Raw genomic sequence first — 22183 nt, 5'->3', positions numbered from 1 at the left:
AGCTCTTTCTGCACCGAGAATACTAATCAGACTCTCCAAGAAACTACAAAAGAGACACAGCGATTGACTGTAATCGCGTCATTGCTGACAGTAGGCTGTAAAGTTTAACATGATCACATCTCAATTTAATACCCTGAGTTGGTGGTGCCAGCAGAGCAACAATCATCCAAATTTGATTTCACTTTGCATTTTTCAATATGCATATTGCATATTTTTGATGCAACGAAATGTGAAACAAGACTAAGAGTTTGCAGCCATGCTTGTAGCTTTGTACGACACACAAGCACTTTTACCTAAATGCTAACATCAGCGTGCTAAACAGCTGATAAATAGGTCTTACATTTAAATGTTTGGATGCTAACTCTAGCTAATTAGCACTAAACAGAAAGTACAACTAAGGCTGATGTCAGTTTTTGCAGGTATTTGGACATTAATCAAAGTATTGCAGCACCTGATGATGATGATGATGATGATGATGCATTCTTAAAGAGAATCAAGAGAAGCATCAGAAGAAGATCGTCACCAATAAAGGCACCAGTAATGTTTGCAAAAAACTACAGTGCTCAGCTGTTTTAAGACATGATTTATCTTTCAAAAGAATTGCACTATGCTGTGTATTTGTTACATTGCCAAACCGTTAAGGTTTTCTGTGGGAACAAATGAGCTGAGAAGTAAAGACAGAAATGGGGAGTGTTGAGAGAGAGCCTAAAACATTTGGATTTGGTTTGAATATCATCATTTGAGGAAAAACAACAGACTTATCATTTAAAATTTCTTGAAATTGTTTGTTTCTGAAGTATAATAAACACTGTTATACTTCAGAAACAAACCATGTCAAGAAAAATCTTCTTCTCCTTTACAATTTCTCATAAATCGTAGGGTGATACATTGTTTCAACATGGTTCTACTCAATATTTGATCTTTCGTTTGCACTCGATCAAAAGATATCAAGCCATAAACGAGGAAAAAAGAGAAAAAAAGAGAAGAGTAAAGCTAAAGATCACGTAGTGACATTTTCAAAATCCGGAAGACATTAATTACATCTTCTTTGGGGTGAGGGTTACTGAGCAACACACAGACAGAGCAGTTAGCAAAATCACTGCTTTTACTTGACCGGCAATTAACTCAGACAGGCAGACAACAAGACAGACGCACAATTATGTTGTAAACACATACATTTTCTGCACAGCCAGTCCATGTGTGGGGCGAGACTGAGGTCATGAGACATGGCACTGTCAGGACAAGTGAATGTGAATCAATCAAGCAAAGTCTTCTTGAATCCACACCATCTCAGGCAATGGTCACTGTTTGTGTGTGAGCATGTGCAAACCGAGCCCTCATAAAGCGGCGAGGCTGATCGTCAGACTGAGGCTGCTGTCTTCATTTCCTGTTGTTTTTGTTGGTTGGTGAGCGGAGGGAGTTAGTTCTTGCATAATCACTGGCAGTCTTCAGCAGGGACACTGGTGTCTGTGTCAGTGTGGTTTGTGGTGTTTGAGTGGGTCTGTGTGATTGTCTGGCTTACGGTAGGTTCACATTGTACTGTACCGGTTTGTGGGTAAAGACTGTGGTCATACATCTCTGCCCTTTCTCAACTGAGCAGAGTTTGCTGTAAACAAGGATCTTCTGCCTGATCTTGCAAAACAAATTATTTAGATCATCTCTAAGGGTACGATTTAACAGATTGGGAACATTTAGATTGCCTCCCGACATGGCGACACCTGAGCCGGCGGCTTATAACTAACAGTGCTAACAGCACTAACAGTACAAATAATGACAAAGAGAGCCGGAGGGTGGGTCAGTATAATGTATTTTAGCACCTAAAACAAAGACCAACCTCAAAAATCAAATACCAGTTTAAGTGCACTCTATATTTCGAATATTTTCACCGCTTTACCTTGCCGTGAGACAGCTATAGAGTCTATGTTTCTGCTCTCGCCAAAGCTACCAGACTCCACACACAATAACACAAACTAACTAACCAATCTAGACCAGCAACCCCCGTGTTCTGCGAGGTAAAATTACTGTTTTCTTCAATGGGAGTCTGTTGGCTTTGGCGAGCGCACAGATGGATACAACAGCTTCAGTTCCCCGTTGGAAACGGCTGTCTCATAGCAAAGTAAACCCGGGAAAATATTATTAATATAGCTTACACTTATATTCCCATTTTTGGGTGAGGCGTTTAAGTTGGATAAAAAAAGTTTTGCTGACGTCCCTGTCCGGTCACTATTTTCTGCTCCTCCAAGACGCGAGCTGCTCGTCATCTATAGGTAATAATACACTGACTATGAATAAGTACGTCATACAACCTCACCTCAAATGACCCGAACAAATATATTGCTGCTTTAATGGTGGATAGCCATGATACGGCAGCATTTTCATGACATTATTTCAGGATTTAGGGTCAGATTAATGGTTAAGGTCATTGCTTGGTTACATGATTGTAGGTCTTTTTAAATGAAGCTCTTAAGAGGAGAAGTTATGTTTGTATTTGTGGGTCGTATTTTGGGATTAATTCATTATTGTCAAAATCAAGATAATCGTTAGATTTAAATGTAGGTTTGGAATTAGGATTTGGGAAGAGGGATTTGACTAAACATGACAAAATGAACACATAAGACAAAAGAATGTATCTGGAATGCATCTGGATGTGGTGCTGACCTAGCCACTTTGGTCCCGCTCCTGATGATCTGCATGTCCACGTTACAGGTTCCATTTGAATGTGAGATGAGGTTGACCTCTGAGAACTCAGCCTACGAGGATGGAAAGATGACACAAGTTCCATTATCTGTACATATTAAGTGTTGATATAGAAGTGATGAAATATACATGAATGGCAATGTGACAATTCTGCAAATGTTAGATGAAGAATATTACATGATTAAATTCTGAAAGTTAAGGTCATTGTGCAAGAAAAGATTTGGTATTTTCAATCCATAATTACAGTTATTTTTATACCTTCTGGGATATACACACATCTATATTGTATGCACCAATCATATAGTTATTTTTGCAAAAGAATGCAAGTGTGCTTGTTTTTGGTGTGGTTGCAAACACAGGGAGGATTTCTCTGTGACTCATAGCTGTCGACTCCTGTCTCCTCTGTGTGTGTATTTATGTTTCTGTGGCCAGGCTTGGGGTTGTAACTTCACTGTCAACATCTATCAGGTGTGAAACTGTATGTCGTGCAACCCCAGAGCATTCATTTCTGATGCAGTAACCAAATATTGCTAAATCAAAATTGCAAAATGTCACATATATATGACATATATATGATATGTATTATAATTTAAGCAAGTACAGTAACTTCAGCAACTGCTGTAATGTCACATAAGTCACATGGTTATACTCTTTTAAACGGATAAACACACACATCACAAGTATTTTTTGTAAAGTGCAAAATGTTTGGAAATGACTCGTCAGTTTCTGTGGCGCAGACAGGGTTGCAAACCACTGTGTCACAGTAATGCTAGCATGTGGATGTTCAGAAGGTAATAATATTACCAGGTGCTGACAGTATGCTGACATTTGCTAATTAGTACTTAACAAAGTATACCCGAGTCTGATGGGAACATCAATAATTCAGATTAAACAGACTGAAAGATTGATTTTATAATCCACCACAGTACTTGAGATATTTCACTGAATAACTTCAATATAAAAGTCACTGAAGTTCACAGGATTCATCCTTTGGAAACCAATTTATATATATATATATATATATATATATATATATATATATATATATATATATATATATATATATATATATAAATATAATGGGAATCCATATAATAGTTGTTGAGATGTTTCAGTCTAGACAAAAGTGGGAGAACCACTGACACGACCAACAGAGGCAGAGACACGTTGCTAAAGCTGTGACCTCCTATAACTAGATCAAAGAGCAAGGTCACATGCTATTCACTCTTCTAGACTGACATTGAAAATGTATTCGTGCACCAATGTCTCAGTTTGTCATTTGAAATGCATTTCCATATCAAATGCGCATGTGGTGTCAGTTCACTTTCATCTGTTCAGCTCCCACTCAACCTTAAATAAATGATTCTGCAGCATCATAAGTCTACAAAGTTAATACGATACCTGCTCCACTTTGATGTCAAAGTCTCCAAAGACCTTCTTTCCCCGAAACACTTTGGTCCTGGAAGAGAAGAGAAGACATTTAGTTTGCCATTGTACACTCTATACTGCCCTCTACTGGACATAACACACCCTGTGGAACAAATGGGAGGGAGAAAATGGACGCCTCCTTTTGTCCTTTTAAAGGCCAAACTTTCTCAACTATAGAAAATATTTTACTCTAATGAGCTTTTTGCACTGCTGCTGATCATTGCGACCATACCAAAACTGCAGTTAATGCCATCTCAATGGCTTTGAACATCAAATACAGATTAGAATTCCGCCGCAATATTAAATGTCGTCTTGACATTTGAATGATGGATGTATCCAATAACAGCGTTGTCTGATGTTGATTAATATCTCGGTTGCCACTTGCTCAAGAGTGATGTAGAAATGGATTATAAGCAAACACACAAGCTGGCAGATGGAGAGCAGACAGACAAAGACAGACCGTCAGGGAGAATGAGTCAAGCAGAGAGGCACAGGCTGCCAGCCAACACACAAAACGCTCAGGACGCCTCATTCTACACAAAACTGAAATTGGATCGCAGATGGTTGGCAGTGCATCCATCACCATCCCATACACTGAAGCTAAATAAAGCAACAACCAATTGCATGCACGGGAAATAGGTTATGTTTTTGAAGTCCTGGCTGATAATAAATACAGAGATAACTTTACAGCGTCTGACCTTCCAGAATCTTTTTTCCACTTGTTTTTGTTTTTGTTCATGTACCGGCTACATTGTAGAATAGTTTGTGAGATGTAATGTCTTCCTCAACAGGTCCCTGAACCCTCCATGAATCCTCCATTCAAATCATGTATCCGCCTTCAAACAGTATGCCAGTTCATGCACCAGTTTATGTACCATAATACGACATCAAATCAAGTTCCATGTGCCCTCATGATTCCTGTCTCTGTCATCAATTAAACATACAAGATACATGCAAGATTCCTTCCATATCACCACACAGGACCTTGTGTCTCTGAGCACAGAGACATCTGGCTCGTGTCTGGTTCATTAGGACCAGACCATCTGTGAGAGAAACACTCCGAGGGTATGATGCCGCAACTTCCACCATCAATAGCCACGGCAGCAAAATGTGTGACCTTAAAAATAACAGATATATTTATTTCTTCTGTCCCGCTGGAAGGTGCAATTCTGTTAATGTCTGTGTGTGTTTTTCTCAGAATGGACAGCTGCTGGAACACACTGCAATGTCGCTATGATGAAGCCCAAACATTACTATTAAAAACAAACAGCACACACTAAAGCACATCATCCCTCTCTGACTGACAGAATGCCATTATTCTCTGCAGCTTTAAATGAAAAGTTACGTTGCAGTTCTTCAGAGGAATATATTTTAAAGTCTCTAATCTCATTGCCACTGAATGGGCCAAACGAGGCTCATCACTCAGCATATATTCAGTATCTGCAATGCACGATGCAAAATAGTACACAAAGACATGGGCTGTCAGGCGAGCGCAGTAATGGACAATTATCGTAAGGCTGCTGATGTAGCCTCCCTTATTAAATTCCATTAAGCAGCATAATGCAGCCGCCGCATAGCAAAACACACCATGTGCAAACATGACTCTTCGCAATAGAGCTGCAAATGAATCCCCGGGAGACGTCTTTTATGGGACGCACATGCTTGTCAATCGCAAAAACATAAAAGACAACTTTCATATAAAATTTTGTGGGGGGACCAAAACAAACATCTCCAGAATTAATTTATGCTTCATTACTCATGTATTTGGCCACTGGGGAGGAAGGGGGATGCAGAACAAGCTGTAAACACATGTTATCACCATAAGAAGTCTTCGTAGTAAAAGTGCAAGGAATTACCTACTAAACACCATTCTTAATACACAAAATACAGATTATCGCAGTTTTACCATACATTTCATGGGCATTCATTGCATTGCAGAGTACAGTGCTTCACATAATCTGAAAAAGGAAATCCAACGGTCTGTTACATCTAATCTGCATCCTGCTCAGGGTTCAAACTATTTAAGACAAAACCCTCATGTTTGATCAGTATAAGATCCATTTCTGTAGAAGAGAAATGGTTAACATTATAGATCTTAGTTCAGCCTGTTTGTTAAATGGATGCCTCGCTTTATGATATTATAAGCAATAAATCATCTCTGACAGGTCGGCCCTAGAGTTTCCTGTATTCAATTTCTAGCATCCACTAGCGTCTTATAATAAAACTTGAGAATTTCAAGGAATACATGTCCGCAATGTTTCTTTCATTCAGGGTGATCTGATAAGGAAGCGCGTGAATATTGTGAACACTTGACTATAATTCGATTTTTGAACTTTCATTATGGCAAAAAAAAGAAGAAAATCAACCATATATACCCTAGCAATTTAATGGCGAAAATTGCGAATGGTTTGCATTCAACTAAATACTGAATATCTCCTCATAATATACACACAAAAAAAATTGTGAACATAGACAATGAGTTCATATATGTGTTCGTGGTATATTAGTTTATGATAGTACACACACAAAAAAGCTAAAAGTTGTTTTTTCTTATCATAACTATATTAATGAACACTGAATTAATATATAACATAGCTCTATATGTCAGAGTATCTGTCTGAAGTTTGGCTTTGATTGAGTGAAGTTAAGTATTTTTAATAATTATTTTAGTTCAGGATTATTGCGCGATCATGTCAACTTGGCCAACAGTAAAAATTAATTAATTGGTAATCCTGTGTAGCTTCATGCTATCGATATAAAAAATAATGTTTTCAAAAATAGTCCCTTCGACTCATACTTGTGGTTTATGCTAATATTTATCATGGAATAGTGTCAAAAACAGAAGAATTTACTTATACTTTACTTATATTGACCTGTAAGGCCAGGATGTGTCACACCAGAGGCCCATATATGGCTTGGTAGGGCTTGGGAGATCGAAGAAGACGTTCGACGAAGGGCTGGGGGATCTGGTTAAGCAAAAACATTCACTCTAATTAGGAGTTGATGCATCCTCAGAGGACGACACCCACATGTTGTGTTAAAGTACAACTGTGTTACATGTGGTACAACACGTTAGAGAATGCACCAGAAACAAAAGGATACGTGAAATGTTTTCTGTGTCATTCCATCTAAATTAAATGCTGTGTCTTACAAATGAAAATAATTACATATACTGTAGAATTCAATTGTGGTTTAAATCGATTCTAAGATGGAGCAAATTAAGTTGCTCCACCACCACCCTAAACCCTCCCATCTTACATAAAAAAGAGGTTGGAGTAAATAATCCTTTTGAACCAAATTGCCATTACATCTTGACACAAAGTGGAAATCTTTCAAGTTCATATAGAAACTGCTACTCTGGCATTGTGTATGTAGTATTATGATTTTGATTTCACTCAATCACTCCAAGGGCCGTAACAGAGTGAAAGTTGCCTGAGAGACAAATATAAAGACAAACTTAAAAGCTGTAATGTAGGTTTGAGGAGTTATGAACCACAGGACCAATGGCTCCGTACTGGGCTAAAATCAACAGCTGACCTCTGTTGACTGACTCAGGGACATTTGATTTGATCCCATTTTCATTATTTATCTGTGGAGTCCAAGAGTCTGAGATCGATCAAATTAAGCTTTTCAAATCAATGCATGCTAATGACAGAAAGAAAGAGACAGAGAGGAAGATGTCAAAGAGAGCGAGAGATAAATACAAAAAATATTGCAAAGCATGGAGCTAGAATACAATAAGTACATTTAATATAAAACAGATAATGTTAAATAGCTACAGTGTGTACTTAATGTGTGGTACTGACAGGCATTGCCTAATAACAATTTCTGCATAATTATGAAGATATTACATTCTTGATTTAATTTTTTTTTTCATATAAATTAACTTTGTTTTTTTCCCAAAGCCTCTCCAAGAAAATAACCCTCCAAGAATACACATGGATGCTTTATTGCTTAAGGTATCATCAAATGGTCATACAATCCTCCAAAAGCTATGTTTTACATGGACAACATCCTGTCTCACGTGGTGAGTCACAGTTGATACGAATAGCCACCATAATCAGGACATAATGAGTGAGTCTGCTGCACATTAAAGCACAAGACATATCACATTATGACAGATGTTCCCGGTCACTCTCTCTCACACTTCTTTGCTTTTGTTCTCCTCTTTGCTCTTTCCTATTAGAGCTGAAGTTAATCCTGTCTTTGCCTTAAGTGCATAATTTTTTACGTCCGTATCCCCGCTGCAGGGATCTTTATCAATTCAAGGCAAAGACAAATGAATGAATGTGTGCTAAACAATCAACCATTACGCAACAAGCGGCTGTCATGGCTTTTTAAAGATTGATCGACAAAGGCCGGCTGTGTTGCTATGGTGTTATAAAAAGTAGAGAATACATCAGTCACATCAATATGTCATGCTGTTTTACTACTACTGTTATTATAGCTTTTAATTCTGTTTTATTACATTTTATAATTGTATTGTCCCACATCATTTGGTCTCAAGTTGATCAATTGAGATTTTTTTGTAATTGTTTTCTTGGTCCATGCTTGTACTGTCTTATTTTTGTCTTGTCAACTGTGTAGCACTTTAAACTACACTGACCTGTACGTAAGGTGCTTTACAAATGTTTGATTGATTGATACGACTCTGGTAACAGCATGTTGACATTGTTGTCTATCAATATGAGAAGAGTCAATGGCAAGATTGAAGAAGTGAAGCAATAAAGCGCAGCAGCATTTGCAGACTCAACTCAAACTGACTTGATAAAAACAAAACTGTCACTATAATGACCACGAGCACAGTATTAGAGTATGAATGGTTTAAAACGTTCACATAATCCAGAATGCTTTTACAAAAACATATACAAACTAGTATTGCCGCCTCTCGGTTGTATCCGTCCGCCAACCAGTTATGTTGCATCATAGCTGTATAAAATGTCATAGCTGCATAAAGCATCTGAATTCTTGAGTTATGGCCCAAAAAGTGTTTTATGAGGTCACAGTGACCTCTGACCACTACATTCTAGACAGTTCATCCTTGAGTCCTGGTAAGCATTTGTACCAAGTTTGAAGAAATTCCCTTCAAGTGCTCCTGAGATATCACGATCATGAGAATGGACCGGAGGTACTGACAGATGGACAGACAGTCAGAAGCATGGAAATGACCGTCCTCCTTCTCTGCCACATGGCTCTGTCTCACCACTTGATCCGAAGTGCAGTGCAAATGGTGTGAAACAATACTCTGACTATCGGGGTGAAAGGGCGTAAAAAGAGTTTGTGAGTCGAGTGAGACATCAGGAGTGTAATTATTTGGCTAGCCCGCAATGTAGGGACATGCAAATGAGAACACAGTGGGAGGAATAACACAGGGCAGAGGACAGCGCTGGCTGTGGATCAACAACTCAGTCTCTGTGGACACTTTCTGACTGCATGCTACTTGTACTGTACGTTCTTTAAGGCATCCCTGTTTTTGAATGCCATAGACGGTGGTGGAAGAAGTATAGCAGTACTGCGGTTTAGAAATACTTTTAAAGTTTCACATTTGATTGAGTAAAAGTACAAAAGTATATTCATCAACAAAAACTTAAAGCACCAAAAGTAAAATAACTCATTATGCAGAGTCCCTTTTCAGAATAATGTGTATTATATTATTGGATTATACTTATTGATCAATTAATGTGAGTATCACTAATGTGCAGCTAAAGGTGCGGGACATTGTATTAAATATATATACTGCTGTGTAGCATAATATATTATATTTCATTTTATATTTGTTGATCATATTTTGCATTAATAATCTGAATCTGTGGAGTAACTAGCAAAAACATTTCCCAAATAAATGTAGTAAATCAATATTTATCTCGAATGGAGTAAAAGTCTAAAAAAAACGACAACACTTCAATAACACAGAAACAAAATTAGAATTCAATGGACAGTTTTTTTCACGACATGGCAGGCTTATTAACATATGGCTCTACTTACTGTTCATCATGCACATTTCTAAAATTGTGTGGGGAGAAAAGCCAGCTACCTCCTGACACAGTAGTAGTTAAGAGAAGCGCAGTAAATCACTCGGCCTTGCAAACAAACAAAGGAAACCGACAAACAAATCATTTTGAATCCTCAATTTATTCCCACCAAGTAAACAATCTGTGTCTGACATTTGTCCTTCAGTGTCTGCGAGTGTTTGAGTGTGCCTCCTTGCACATAACGTGTGAAGAAAAAGAAGAAAAATACATGTGCAGCATACAAAGCTTTACATCTGTGGTATTTGTTCACGTATTCTGCACTGACGTGAATCGCTTGAATTATTTAGCTGCCGCACAGGACACCTCCTGCCATGATCCTCCTCCCTCCTTCATAGCGCTGGAGACTGCATCTGTGTGTGTGTGTGTGTGTGTGTGTGTGTGTGTGTGTGTGTGTGTGTGTGTGTGTGTGTGTGTGTGTGTGCGTGCGTGCGTGTGCATGTCACATCGATGTATCTGCCGAAAAGGGGTCACAATAAGTTGGTCCTTTCGCATCTTCTACACAATCAGAAATCTAACTCAGCACATTTAATAAACATTTTAGCTGAAACCACTATTAGTTAGCCACTACTGGCTAACAGGTTTTGAAAAATGTATTTGACTATTCATCCTATGATGCCGCTTATAACATTTTACAAAATACATATATGCCCAAGTTGGAGTTACATTAAGATTACTACTATACTATTAGTCTACCTGGGACGTTACAAAGTGTTTAACATTGTCTTATCCCTTGTCCCATTGTCCTATAATTCTATAAAAAAAAAAGACTTTGAAAGGAGCGATTCTGCATGAGTACTTTCACTTTGGATAGTTTAAGTACATTTTGCTGATAATACTTTGGTACTTTTATTCGTAATGGAGTATTATTAAATGATGATTGTTCTACTTTAATTACTTTTAGTGTAGAGTATTGTCATTACATTTTCTTGTGAGAAATATCCATCGATCCATTATCAACCGCTTTTCCTAACCAGGGTCACAGATGAAGGGTGATTGGTACAAGCTAGCTCAAAGGACAAAAGAAGGGTCATTATATATATATATATATATATATATATATATATATATATATATATATATATATATATATATATAAAACATTAACAAATTATATATCAATCATTCATACAACTAAAAAAAATGCTTCAAGAGTATATTGATTACCTTATTGGTACAAATAAACACTGTTCTTTTCGCCTTGAAAAATTAAAAATGTCTAACAGGGGATCGAATAGAACTACACTTGAATATTACCAGAAAAATATATAAGAGATTAATTTCCTGGTTGTACAATTCTCCCCAGTTTTCCTGCATTATTTAATACATTGTGTATTTAATATGTGTGTGTGTGTGTCTGGGGTTTGTTTGTGTGATGTTATTACATCACTGTGATAAATGATGACCTCCAGGGCAGGCTGCGCTCTGATGTAGACACACATGCACGCTTACAAGTGTGTGTGTGTGTGTGTGTGTGTGTGTGTGTGTGTGTGTGTGTGTGTGTGTGTGTGTGTGTGTGTGTGTGTGTGCGTGGGTGTCAGGAGCACACACTGACAGCACATCTGCCTCACCGAAAAAGCCTCGACTGGGGAACATCTTGAAACCGACAGCAGATCCGATAGTTTCACTGAATCTGGCCTGCAGATACACATAAATGTGTTCCTGAACTGTGAGTGTGTGCACGCACGCCACAGGTGGGTTGGTTTTGTCTGTATGAGTGATTATAACGACGTTGTTATTGTGCTTCTTGTCCTTGGAAAGCAGGCAGGAGTCTATTTGATCTTGTCCGTGTAATTTGAGAGCTTCGCTTTCTCTTCATGCTGCAGCTTTCTTTTCCTCTCTCTTGAACGTTCTCTTGATTCTTACTCTTCAATCAGGGTCTCCTGCAGTGTCTTCGGCAGTCACCTTCTGCATTCTTTGACACATCCAATTGGGATGAGAATATAATTACCGGTAGTATTACTAGTTAAAGTCAATCTGTAGTTAACATTTTGTTTGTATCTTTTTATTATTATTGCTAAAGCTTATAATTATGCAACAACTGCATTTACAATAATGAGCTAAATGTGTGCCTTTTCAGTTTAAAGCAAAGCAATGATGTACCTTTCCGTTAGCATTTCCATCTTATGCTACTCTAAAATAAAATACTGTACTTTTTACCGGAATGTATTTACAGCTGTGTTTTCTAGCTTCTTTTCAGATTATGGCTGCACATATTGAATACATCTGTTTATTGACTATGATGCATCGTTGCAGGTTGTACTTCCCACTAGGATATGAAGTTGTTAAAAATATGCTCCACTTTGTTAACCAAATGCTGCTCACACAGCATGAGCTGAAGCTGAATTTCAAACTAGCAAAACTAGTCAGCTTTCACAAGAACAATCTCTAATTTCGCCTCAAACCAAAGACCCTTCAGGCTTGAAAAACAGATCAATTTGTTTTTTGTTCACATCATTTGGGAGGCAATCTGAGGAGGGATCGGGAAATTGATCAGCAGTGCCAGTGCATTGTGGCTTTCAGTCATTAATATTAATACCAATATGCAAGTGAACATGAGAGTGTAGAAACCGACAAACTTAGCACTCCACTGAGAATAGGGATGGTAATTAGGAATTATTAATTGATGTGTTTACAAGAAGCCAAAATGTACACTTATTAGACAGAAAATCTTTTGGAAATAGATTTCAGCTGACTATTATCTATGCACGTTTTTTTCCTGCTTTTCCCGCCCAACAGCGCGTGACCAGAACGGCCAATTAGCCACTGTTGTTTTCGTTACGAATGAATGCAACGGTATTTGGTTTTCAGTTCATTAATTACTGAGATTGAAAAAGCAAACAATCACAGGCAATTGAGCATGATTGCTTCATAATAAGGTTCTCCAGGTAGAAGAAAACCAACATCCTCATTACTGCAAATCATTGGCTGTGTCAGAAAAGACTCTGCGACTGTGGTAAAAACAGTCTGATTATGCCTGTTGTATTTCTTCGTCAGAAATAACTTGTGTGTGACAGGAGTTGACATCTCTGCCTTTCAAAGCTAATTGTTTGTCCGACAGTAGTCATTTCTGTTTAATTTCTGCTGTAATCAGATATTTGTAATCGCTATGTCCCTTTTGCAAGAAAACATGTTTTTTATTTGTGATAATTCCAAAGTCACTACGTTACGCCAGAGGCTCTGGTGATGTGTGCTTGATTTTAACATCAGAGAAACAATGACACAAAGGATTTGACAGAAATGTTCATGCACAGCAGGATATGCTCAGCTTCAGAAAGCTTGACTTTAAACAGTTAAACATTTCACAGTCTAAACTCAAATTCAGTCTGTCTTTTATCTGTTTCTTTCCAAAAGTAAGATGCACTGCCAGGATACATGCCTTGCAGTCACTGTGGGTTTTAAGATTAAGAGTGTTCTCAGCATGAAAGATTGGGCTTTCCACTCCTTTCAATGTTTTATTCATCGACTGAAAGGCTGAGACGAGGACGGGTTTGTTTTCACCCCAAACCGAACGGGGGGGTCACGGTCCGGTCTGTGCCGTTACTCCCCTCTAGGGGACAGGAGTTTAAATCTAAGGATTCTCCACAACTCATTGGTTTTGGAAAAACAGGGCTTCTAAAAAGTCTTTCACAGGAACCATTACATTCTTCAACAACTGAGCAAAGTGGACAGTCTGATCCCACTGTAGCAGGTAGGTGTGTAAATTACAAGACTTCTATACATCCAAGCACAAAATCGTTGACTGCCTGATGTTATCTGCGATTAGATGACCAGTCTTGAAAAGTCTGATTTATCTCTCAGTGGAATGAAACTGAGATGAGGGATCTTCCTGGTCTGATGGTGGGTAAAGACGGAGTGTCTGTCTGCAGCAAGATGGAGAGAAGATGAATTATTGCAGACAACCCTGTCCTGGCCCGGCACAAATGAGACTTCATGTGCACTTTATCCAGATGTCCATTTGGCTATTGCTTTTTTTTAACCTATGTCCTTTCTTGTGAGAAAACACACACTATTTTAAATCTGCACATAGATACAGTCAGAAGGACTAGATCAAGGTTGAGTGGGGTTTTGAAGAAATCAGCTACAAAATGGTGTCAGTGAAGCAACACTCGAGTTCGTCACTTGGCAACGAGTTCAGGTTTAATGTCTCTGTTCAGGCTTCATGTCGTTTCTCAGTTATGATGATAACATTAAACAGGCCCTCTCGGGGCGCGCTCAGGCGGTGCAGCATGGAGCACTGAGGCATTTCTTACTGCACAGAAAGACAGACAGTTGACGCCATATTTCAGGAGAAAATGATTCTTAAAGAAAAGGTTTCTGGATTCCAGATTAATCAGGACATTCTGTTTCATATATGGGAAGGGTGGCTTAATTTTTAAGGGCAAAGAACTCTAAATCTAGCAAAATCTATATTGAATTATCTGCAGAACAGGTTAACACTATAGGCGTAAATTAGAAAATTGGGTTAGCTGAACAATTAGTAAGTAATTATCCCTCATCCTTATTTATATTCAATCAAACCCATTTTTTTGTTCAATTTATGATCCACATTTATCAATTCAATGTAGTTTTCATGTATTTATTAATAGCATCCAGCAATACAGTTTGTAATTTCATTTTATTGATGTCAGCCTCACTGTTTTCTGCTCACTCTGTATCAGAGCTCTATAATAGCTATATTATAGCTGTATCAGAGCTGTATCAGAGCTGTATCAGAGCTCTATTATAGCTATAGTATAGCTGCATCAGACCTGTATCCGAGCTGTATCATAGCTCTATTATAGCTATATTATAGCTGTATCAGAGCTGTATCAGAGCTCTATTATAGCTCTATTATAGCTATAGTATAGCTGTATCAGAGCTGTATCAGAGCTCTATTATAGCTCTATTATAGCTATAGTATAGCTGTATCAGAGCTGTATCAGAGCTCTACTATAGCTATATTATAGCTATAGTATAGCTGTATCAGACCTGTATCAGAGCTGTATCATAACTATATTATAGCTGTATCAGAGCTGTATCAGAGCTCTATTATAGCTGTATTAGAGCTGTATCAGAGCTGTACCAGAGCTGTATCATAGCTATATTATAGCTGTATCAGAGCTCTATTATAGCTGTATTATAGCTGTATCAAAGCTGTATCAGAGCTCTATTATAGCTATTTTATAGCTGTATCAGAGCTGTATCAAAGCTCTATTATAGCTCTATTATAGCTGTATCAGAGCTATATCAGAGCTGTATCAGAGCTGTATCAGGGCTCTATTATAGCTGTATCAGAGCTGTATTAGAGCTCTATTATAGCTATATTATAGCTGTATCAGAGCTGTATCAAAGCTCTATTATAGCTATATTATAGCTGTATCAGAGCTGTATCAAGGCTCTATTATAGCTGTATTAGAGCTGTATCAGAGCTGTATCAGAGCTGTATCAAAGCTCTATTATAGCTATAGCTGTATCAAGTTAACACAAACCACGAGGCAGCCACAGCCAATCCAAGCCGTGGGCGACCTGGAGTCAGACTTTGGTTGCTCATGGCATGACAGAAATTGGAGACTTTGATTTGCTGCATTGTAAAAAGTGGCACCTGTTGCTCCTCTGTTGTATTTCTGACAAAAGTGTTTGCTCAATTAATCTTCGTTGTTTCTGCGACCTGTAGAATAAACTGTGCTACCACGGTAACTATGGATGTCGTCAAATCAACCATTTCAAGGATAATCATTTTGAAGAGCTTGAATACAACAAAGACACTAGCAACAAGCACTCACCAACTATTCAAATCGACCAAAAAGAAGTCCAAAAGACTTCACCATGTTCTGAGCTGGATCTAATTTCAGCCTCATGAAAAGCTGACATGACAGATTATAAACAACTGCCTTGTGAGGTGATGCTTCCTCCCCTGATTTATGTCACATACATATTAACACATACAAATGAAAGCATTATACACCGACAAACAACTTTGCCCACGCTCATCACAAACTAATTGGCACAATCAAACTGTTTGAAAAGTCATCATCACTTCACTTATTGTTCTGCTTTTGTTGAGAGCGTGTGTGATGCACCGCTGTGTGTGGTTTCATGTGTGTGCGATGCACCGCTGTGTGTGGTTTCATGTGTGTGCGATGCACCGCTGTGTGTGGTTTCATGTGTGTGCGATGCATCACTGTGTGTAGTTTCATGTGTGTGCGCCCACACCGTCTATTTGTCGTGACAACGCTTGGAGCATGGTGTTTAATTTTAGAGGGAGAGAGAGACAGAGAGAGAAAACAGGAACTGCTAATCCACCTATTGGCACTTTGCCTAAGAGGAAAATTCACCAACACAAAGTTTCAAGTTACAATGTCCATCTGGATAAAATGGCAAACATGGACGAGACAAATATTTCATTATGCATTTACAGAGGTAGCCATTACTCCATTTAAAGCATTATAGAAAGTGCGTTTTGCAACGATCTGACAAGTATACACACACAAAGACACTGAAAGGGCCTTGAAATAGCAACAATGTGTGTCAGAGATGATTTTGCTGTGTGACTTTAATGTTTTACTATAATTTGTCGCTGATTGTCAGGGTTGTATTTAAAGTTAAAGAGACACATATTTCCCTCAGGAACTGGTGGGCACCAAAAATGCCAGAGACACAACTCCAAATGAATGATAGTGTTTTTGTTGTATCTGCTGGATGTGTAAATAATCAACTCCCTGTTGATACGGTACCCTTGTCAACTTTTCTAAGGCCAAAATATGTCAAACATGAGAGTGATGTTCAGATCCCAATCCCAACAGCGAATGTTTATCTCATGGATGAGAGTGACCTGCGGCTCAGCAGACGAAGGAACATATTGGGCTCTATTTTTTGTAGAAATGGGCATACATTCTATTTTATTTCTATTTTGCTGATCATGGACATAGAGTGTTGTTGGCACAGTATGGCGCAATCTGAAGATGTGGCTGGAGCAAGATGAATACTTCACATTGTTTGAAGGAGGAATACATCATCAGCAAGGGGAGCCGAGACCAACACCAACAATGCCGGATGATTAGAAGCGGCAGACATTTTCCTAATGGGCCGTGTGGGGAGTCCAGTTGGCTTGGACTCAATGAAAACGCCAAAGCATAAATGTACAGCAGTCCAAATATGCCTCCAAGGACTGATGGTGTCGCTTTTATAAATTAAATGTGTGTAAACTGAATAAATCCACTTAATTGCATTAAACATGAAGATTCACATGCACTTAAACATACTAGATGAAACGGATTTATCAGATTTTTGAGAGGCCAGTGTGTGCATTTCCACTAACCAATCCATGTAAATTCCTTAATGTGCTTTCAAATAGGTGGATTGATGCAGTGGAAAGCACTATTTCATATGAAAATTGGCACCAAAACTCTACTGCATTGGGTGAGTATTCATGAACTTAGATCCAAAATCACTCAACAAAACAAAATTGCCAAAATCAGAAGTTGATGTTCATTCATTTGAATCACCGGCTTCTAACCTGCATGAAAATGGTTCCCACTGTGTCTCTGATGTGGCAATTTGAAGTTATTACCCGTGTTATCTCCCTGTTGTCATCTCCGACACTCGTTTAGGCAGAATCACAACTACCAAAACAAGAAAAACAAAAACTCTCAAACATCCTTTACTGCTGAGTCTAAAATCATACTGCAAAGCAAAATATATTGATATACTGATCATATATAGTGATGAAAACTTTGGCAATTTACTTCTCCGTTGCACAGAACACTGTCAATTCAATGTCGTTCCTCGATATTGGCTGTAAACCAGGCCTTAAGCTAACCTGTTCCTTTTACACTTGATTCCTCAATGACCTCAGCAGACCAAGCAGAGGGGTCTCAGGAATAACTGTTTATTCAGACACCGAAGAGGGATAGGGTTTTAAATATGGATGTTGCGTAGGAAACAAGCTTTTAAAGTAGGCATATTTGCATGACAATGTATGCAAAAATGAATTCTAAAGTTTAATTTAAAAAGTGTCGATGTAGCACAAAGCATAGTGAGTATTGACAAAGCAGGAAGGCCTTTGACATGATGACAGCTGGAGGCTAAATAACTAAAATTACTTTTTCTTAAACTTTTTTTATTAGTGAATCCATCCACATCCTGCTAAGCTGTGACTCTCCTAAGTAACATAGTCATCATACCGCATGTTTGACTTGAAATTATGAAATATATACATTTGAAATGTTTGTACAAGGATTATGTGCTTGACCAGAAAAACAATAGAGCATGCAGCGACTGTCTTTTGGTCCAGAGACAGGCATTACTATTATTTAGCAAAGTCAAAATGTTTTTCCCCCCCAACACAGAAGTCATTTTACAGCTGCATAAAAACACTTTAATGCAACACTGGAGCACAATGTTATGCTAAGTCAGAGGTTCCCAACCTTTTTTTGTTTTGTTACATATGTCTACCAGTTGAGACGAGTTCAACCAAGGATTGAGCATTTTTAAAGTAGTACTATAAACCTGGTATTTACAGGTCTGAAAGTCTGATAAATTAAGCACGACTTTGTGTTTCAGAAATATGTTTCTCTCCGTTCTTCCTCTGTTAGATTGTTATTGTGACACCTGTGGGGTCGCGACCCTCAGGTTGGGAAACACTGCTTTAAGGAGTGGCACAGGAGTTTGAAACAAGATTGGGAGCTTTCCGCTTTCCTCTCAACATGCCGAAGTTGGTCGGAACGGCGTCATCAGCTGCAACCGCTGTATGAGAGCAGTGCTGACCAGTGGCTGTGAGCTAACCAGTGGGGCACACTCACGTGCACTAACATGCACTAAAAGCACGCCGGCAGGCCAGCCAGCTAAGTCATCAAATTCAGGAGAAGCTCAGAAAAAAACACAGACAAACGGAGAGCGACTTCATTCTCTGCTCAGGTAGACATTCCTCTACTATATCTTTACATAACAAATTGTTGTTTACTGCTGTATTACTGCTATTAAATATAGCTCATTTATACCAATAACTCCCTTAAAATGATTGTATTATATACTGTAGGTTGCTATAATCATGATTAAATTAAACACTGACACATTGGTTTGTATAATAATAGGAACTATGGCTGCAGTGCTGTTGGGACTGGGATTAAAAAATGCTGATGCCACTTGGCTTCATAGAGGTTTTCGTTAGCAATGTGTGCCTTATGTAAAACGTAATCTAAGAGCCCTGCTATTTAAATTAATCATATTATCACCATAGCAGTCCTTAAAAAAAGAAGCTGTTACTTTAGTACCGTGAGAACACGACCCAAAACAAAATACACCCTTGACTACTGTTAGTGTTGTGTTGCACTGTAATCGCTGTGCACCATTTTTGGGAAAATATAAATCTGCTGGAGGGAGCTCAGGTTGTGTCTGTGCTCACTTAATGTGGCAACAGTCTCCCAAATGCAATTTGCATGGCTAAGCAGTCTGTCCTGTATGTGCCAGGATAAAATGTACTGAGGGATTATTCTTTGAGGCTACAGATACCTCATCCATCTCATGATGGCACGATAATCCCGTCTAAAATGATAGCAAAAAAATATTTAAAAAAGAATCTTTAATCCATGTGTTAATGTGTCTCCCCTCTACCGAGAACACCTCCTGATCCAGTACAGACATGTAATGCATTTTGTAATGCACATGAAGTGAAGTGGAGCAGCGCTCTCTCATCTGAATCAGTTATTATTATTGAAGGTCACTAATCCATTCCTAAATCCCCTCCCCCCCCCACACACACACACATACACACAAATACAGACCTCTGGGATATTATTAATTTAGTTCCGATCTTATCTTTGACTGCACATTTCTGAAGCAACAAACTGATTTTTATCAGATCCCTGTGAGATCTTGAAAATAAATCGGTTATAATAGCATTTACACTCAGTTCCCAGTTTAATTCATACACTTAGCTACAACCATTACAGTCCAAGATGAATCCTGTAATACATCATAACTTCATGAAGGGTATGCGATGTCTTAGTGTCTGTGACGATGAATGCATTGCAGGTCATCTGTGTGTAAAAGCTGCTAGAAATAACCAGTTTAAAACAGCACTCCAGGGCATCCACAGCTATTCTTACAGTACAACTTCAGTGTAGCGCTGGAAACATATCTAACCAAGCTTTAATGCTTAAAGCCTCCAAGTTGTTGAGGAAGTAGCTGAAAAGATTATTCTGTTTCCCTTCACTGGTTCATTTTGAGTTTCAAACTCTCTATATCAGAGAGAGAGAGGAGGACAAAGATGACAAGAGAAGGTGTTAACAGTGAGAGGAAGAGAGGGATAGCGAGCTATGAAAAAGAAAGCTTGGAAGAGCTCTCTTACTTATACTTATCAGTAGGGATGGGTATCGTTTGGGTTTTTTCCGATACCGGTGCTAAACCGATACTTTTAAAACGATACCGGTGCCTAAACAGTGCCTGAACCGATACTTTTTTATTGCCAAGGCAATTTTTTTTCTTCAAATTGAACAGTATTATTAACTGTTTAAAGTATACCATAGATATAAATAAATAAGTACATACAAAACACACTTTAAACTACAGCTTCAAACCTTTTAACTTCAAACTATAAAAATATATATTTAAAAAAAGAACAGACACCAGTCCAATCAGGTGGCCTGATGGGACCGTGTGCAACAGAACTCAGACGCTTTTGGATCCTAAAACTGCTGCTTTACTGGACTACACGTCATCATTAATATCAACTGGAGAGATTTGTTCCATCAAGCCGAGGACAGACGTTCAAAAGCTCGTGCTCGTGTCTGCAGCGATCTCTGTGTGCGCGCACTGTGTGTGTGTGTGAGCGCTGGAAGCCCCGCCCCCTCGAGCCCCGCTCTGCATGCAGGCGGACAAAGAGCAGAGCAGCAAGTGTGCTCTGATCCGCGCTATTTTAATAATCGTTTTTAGCTATTTTAATAATCGTTTTTAGCGTGCGGGCACCGCGCTACCTTTTTAGTATCTATATACCTTGCAACTTTACAGAGTAGTGTAAAAAAAAAAAGTATTTAAATCGGCTCAGGCACCGGAAGGAAGCACCGAAATCTGCGTTGCTTTTCGGTCCGGTAGGTACCGGACGTGTTGGTACCCAACCCTACTTATCAGTTTATCCTGTTGAACCGGAAAGAGGTGGAAGTAGCTTGTGTTGGGGTTAATAGAGATTAAACCTGAACGGCAAGTTACCATTAATCACTGCAAGACAATTAAAACTATTATGCCCACACACACATTCAAACACAATATAGGCACATGCATTAGATAGTATAAGGAGGCTTATATTCAGATTCAACAAGCTAACCTGCAGCCCTTCATACAGCGGCAGAGCACAGAGAAACTTTCAGTCATGATAAATGTGCCGGTTTGTGTGCGTACAATACTCTGCACCACACAGACGGACAGAGTAATACTGTACCGGTCCATTGAAAGTAACTGGCAGTGTTTGTGGGTGGGAAGACTTGACGCTGTCGAGAATCTTGACACTTTATCAGGTGCAGAGTGGACTGAGGGTACAGCGTGAACCTTAATTTCTGAGCGGATAAAACTACAGCTGAAAAGAAGTACATCAGAGCAGAAAGTGGCAGTGACGGTTCTCACCACACAAACAGCATCGATTGTTTGTTAAAGCACAACGTTTACCTGACAAGTGACTTCATGAAATCTCTGACTTTGACACCAGAGGTTGCGGTTTGCATCACATCTACTTACAGCAGTCCAAGTTGTTTTGTTTTAACCGTGGCTACAATCGTTCAGGCTAGCTGTTTCCCCCTGTTCCTAGTCTTTATGCTAAGCTAACCAGCTGCTGACTCCAGCATGAGAGACATGTGTTATTGATACTCTCATCAAACATACGCAAGAAAGACAAAATGTCAAATTATTGCTTTAAGGAATGCTTAATTAATTATTATTGTTAGTTCACACTAATAACGGAGATTATCTCATGGGGGAAATCCTAGAACTACAAAATGTGTGAATTTCACTTAAAAATAAAACTCTTGGCATATGGAAACATCCAAAACAATCCAAGG

At 38.7% G+C, this 22183-nt stretch overlaps 1 protein-coding gene across 1 annotated transcript in view; it reads right to left on the bottom strand.

Annotated features, from left to right (window-relative positions):
- Nucleotides 1-22183, bottom strand: part of syn2b (synapsin IIb) — a gene marked incomplete at both ends in the record, with an annotated part of 68689 nt that overhangs the window by 26849 nt on the left and 19657 nt on the right. Inside the window, 2 exons of the mRNA XM_079218920.1 lie at nucleotides 2659-2750; nucleotides 4099-4156. Of these exons, the coding sequence (XP_079075046.1) occupies nucleotides 2659-2750; nucleotides 4099-4156 (150 nt within the window). The remainder of the gene's footprint in view (nucleotides 1-2658; nucleotides 2751-4098; nucleotides 4157-22183) is intronic.

The sequence above is a fragment of the Taurulus bubalis genome, assembly GCF_910589615.1.
Source record: "Taurulus bubalis genome assembly, chromosome: 5".
Lineage (NCBI taxonomy): Eukaryota > Metazoa > Chordata > Actinopteri > Perciformes > Cottidae > Taurulus > Taurulus bubalis.
This window is presented reverse-complemented; position numbering and strand designations above follow the sequence as displayed.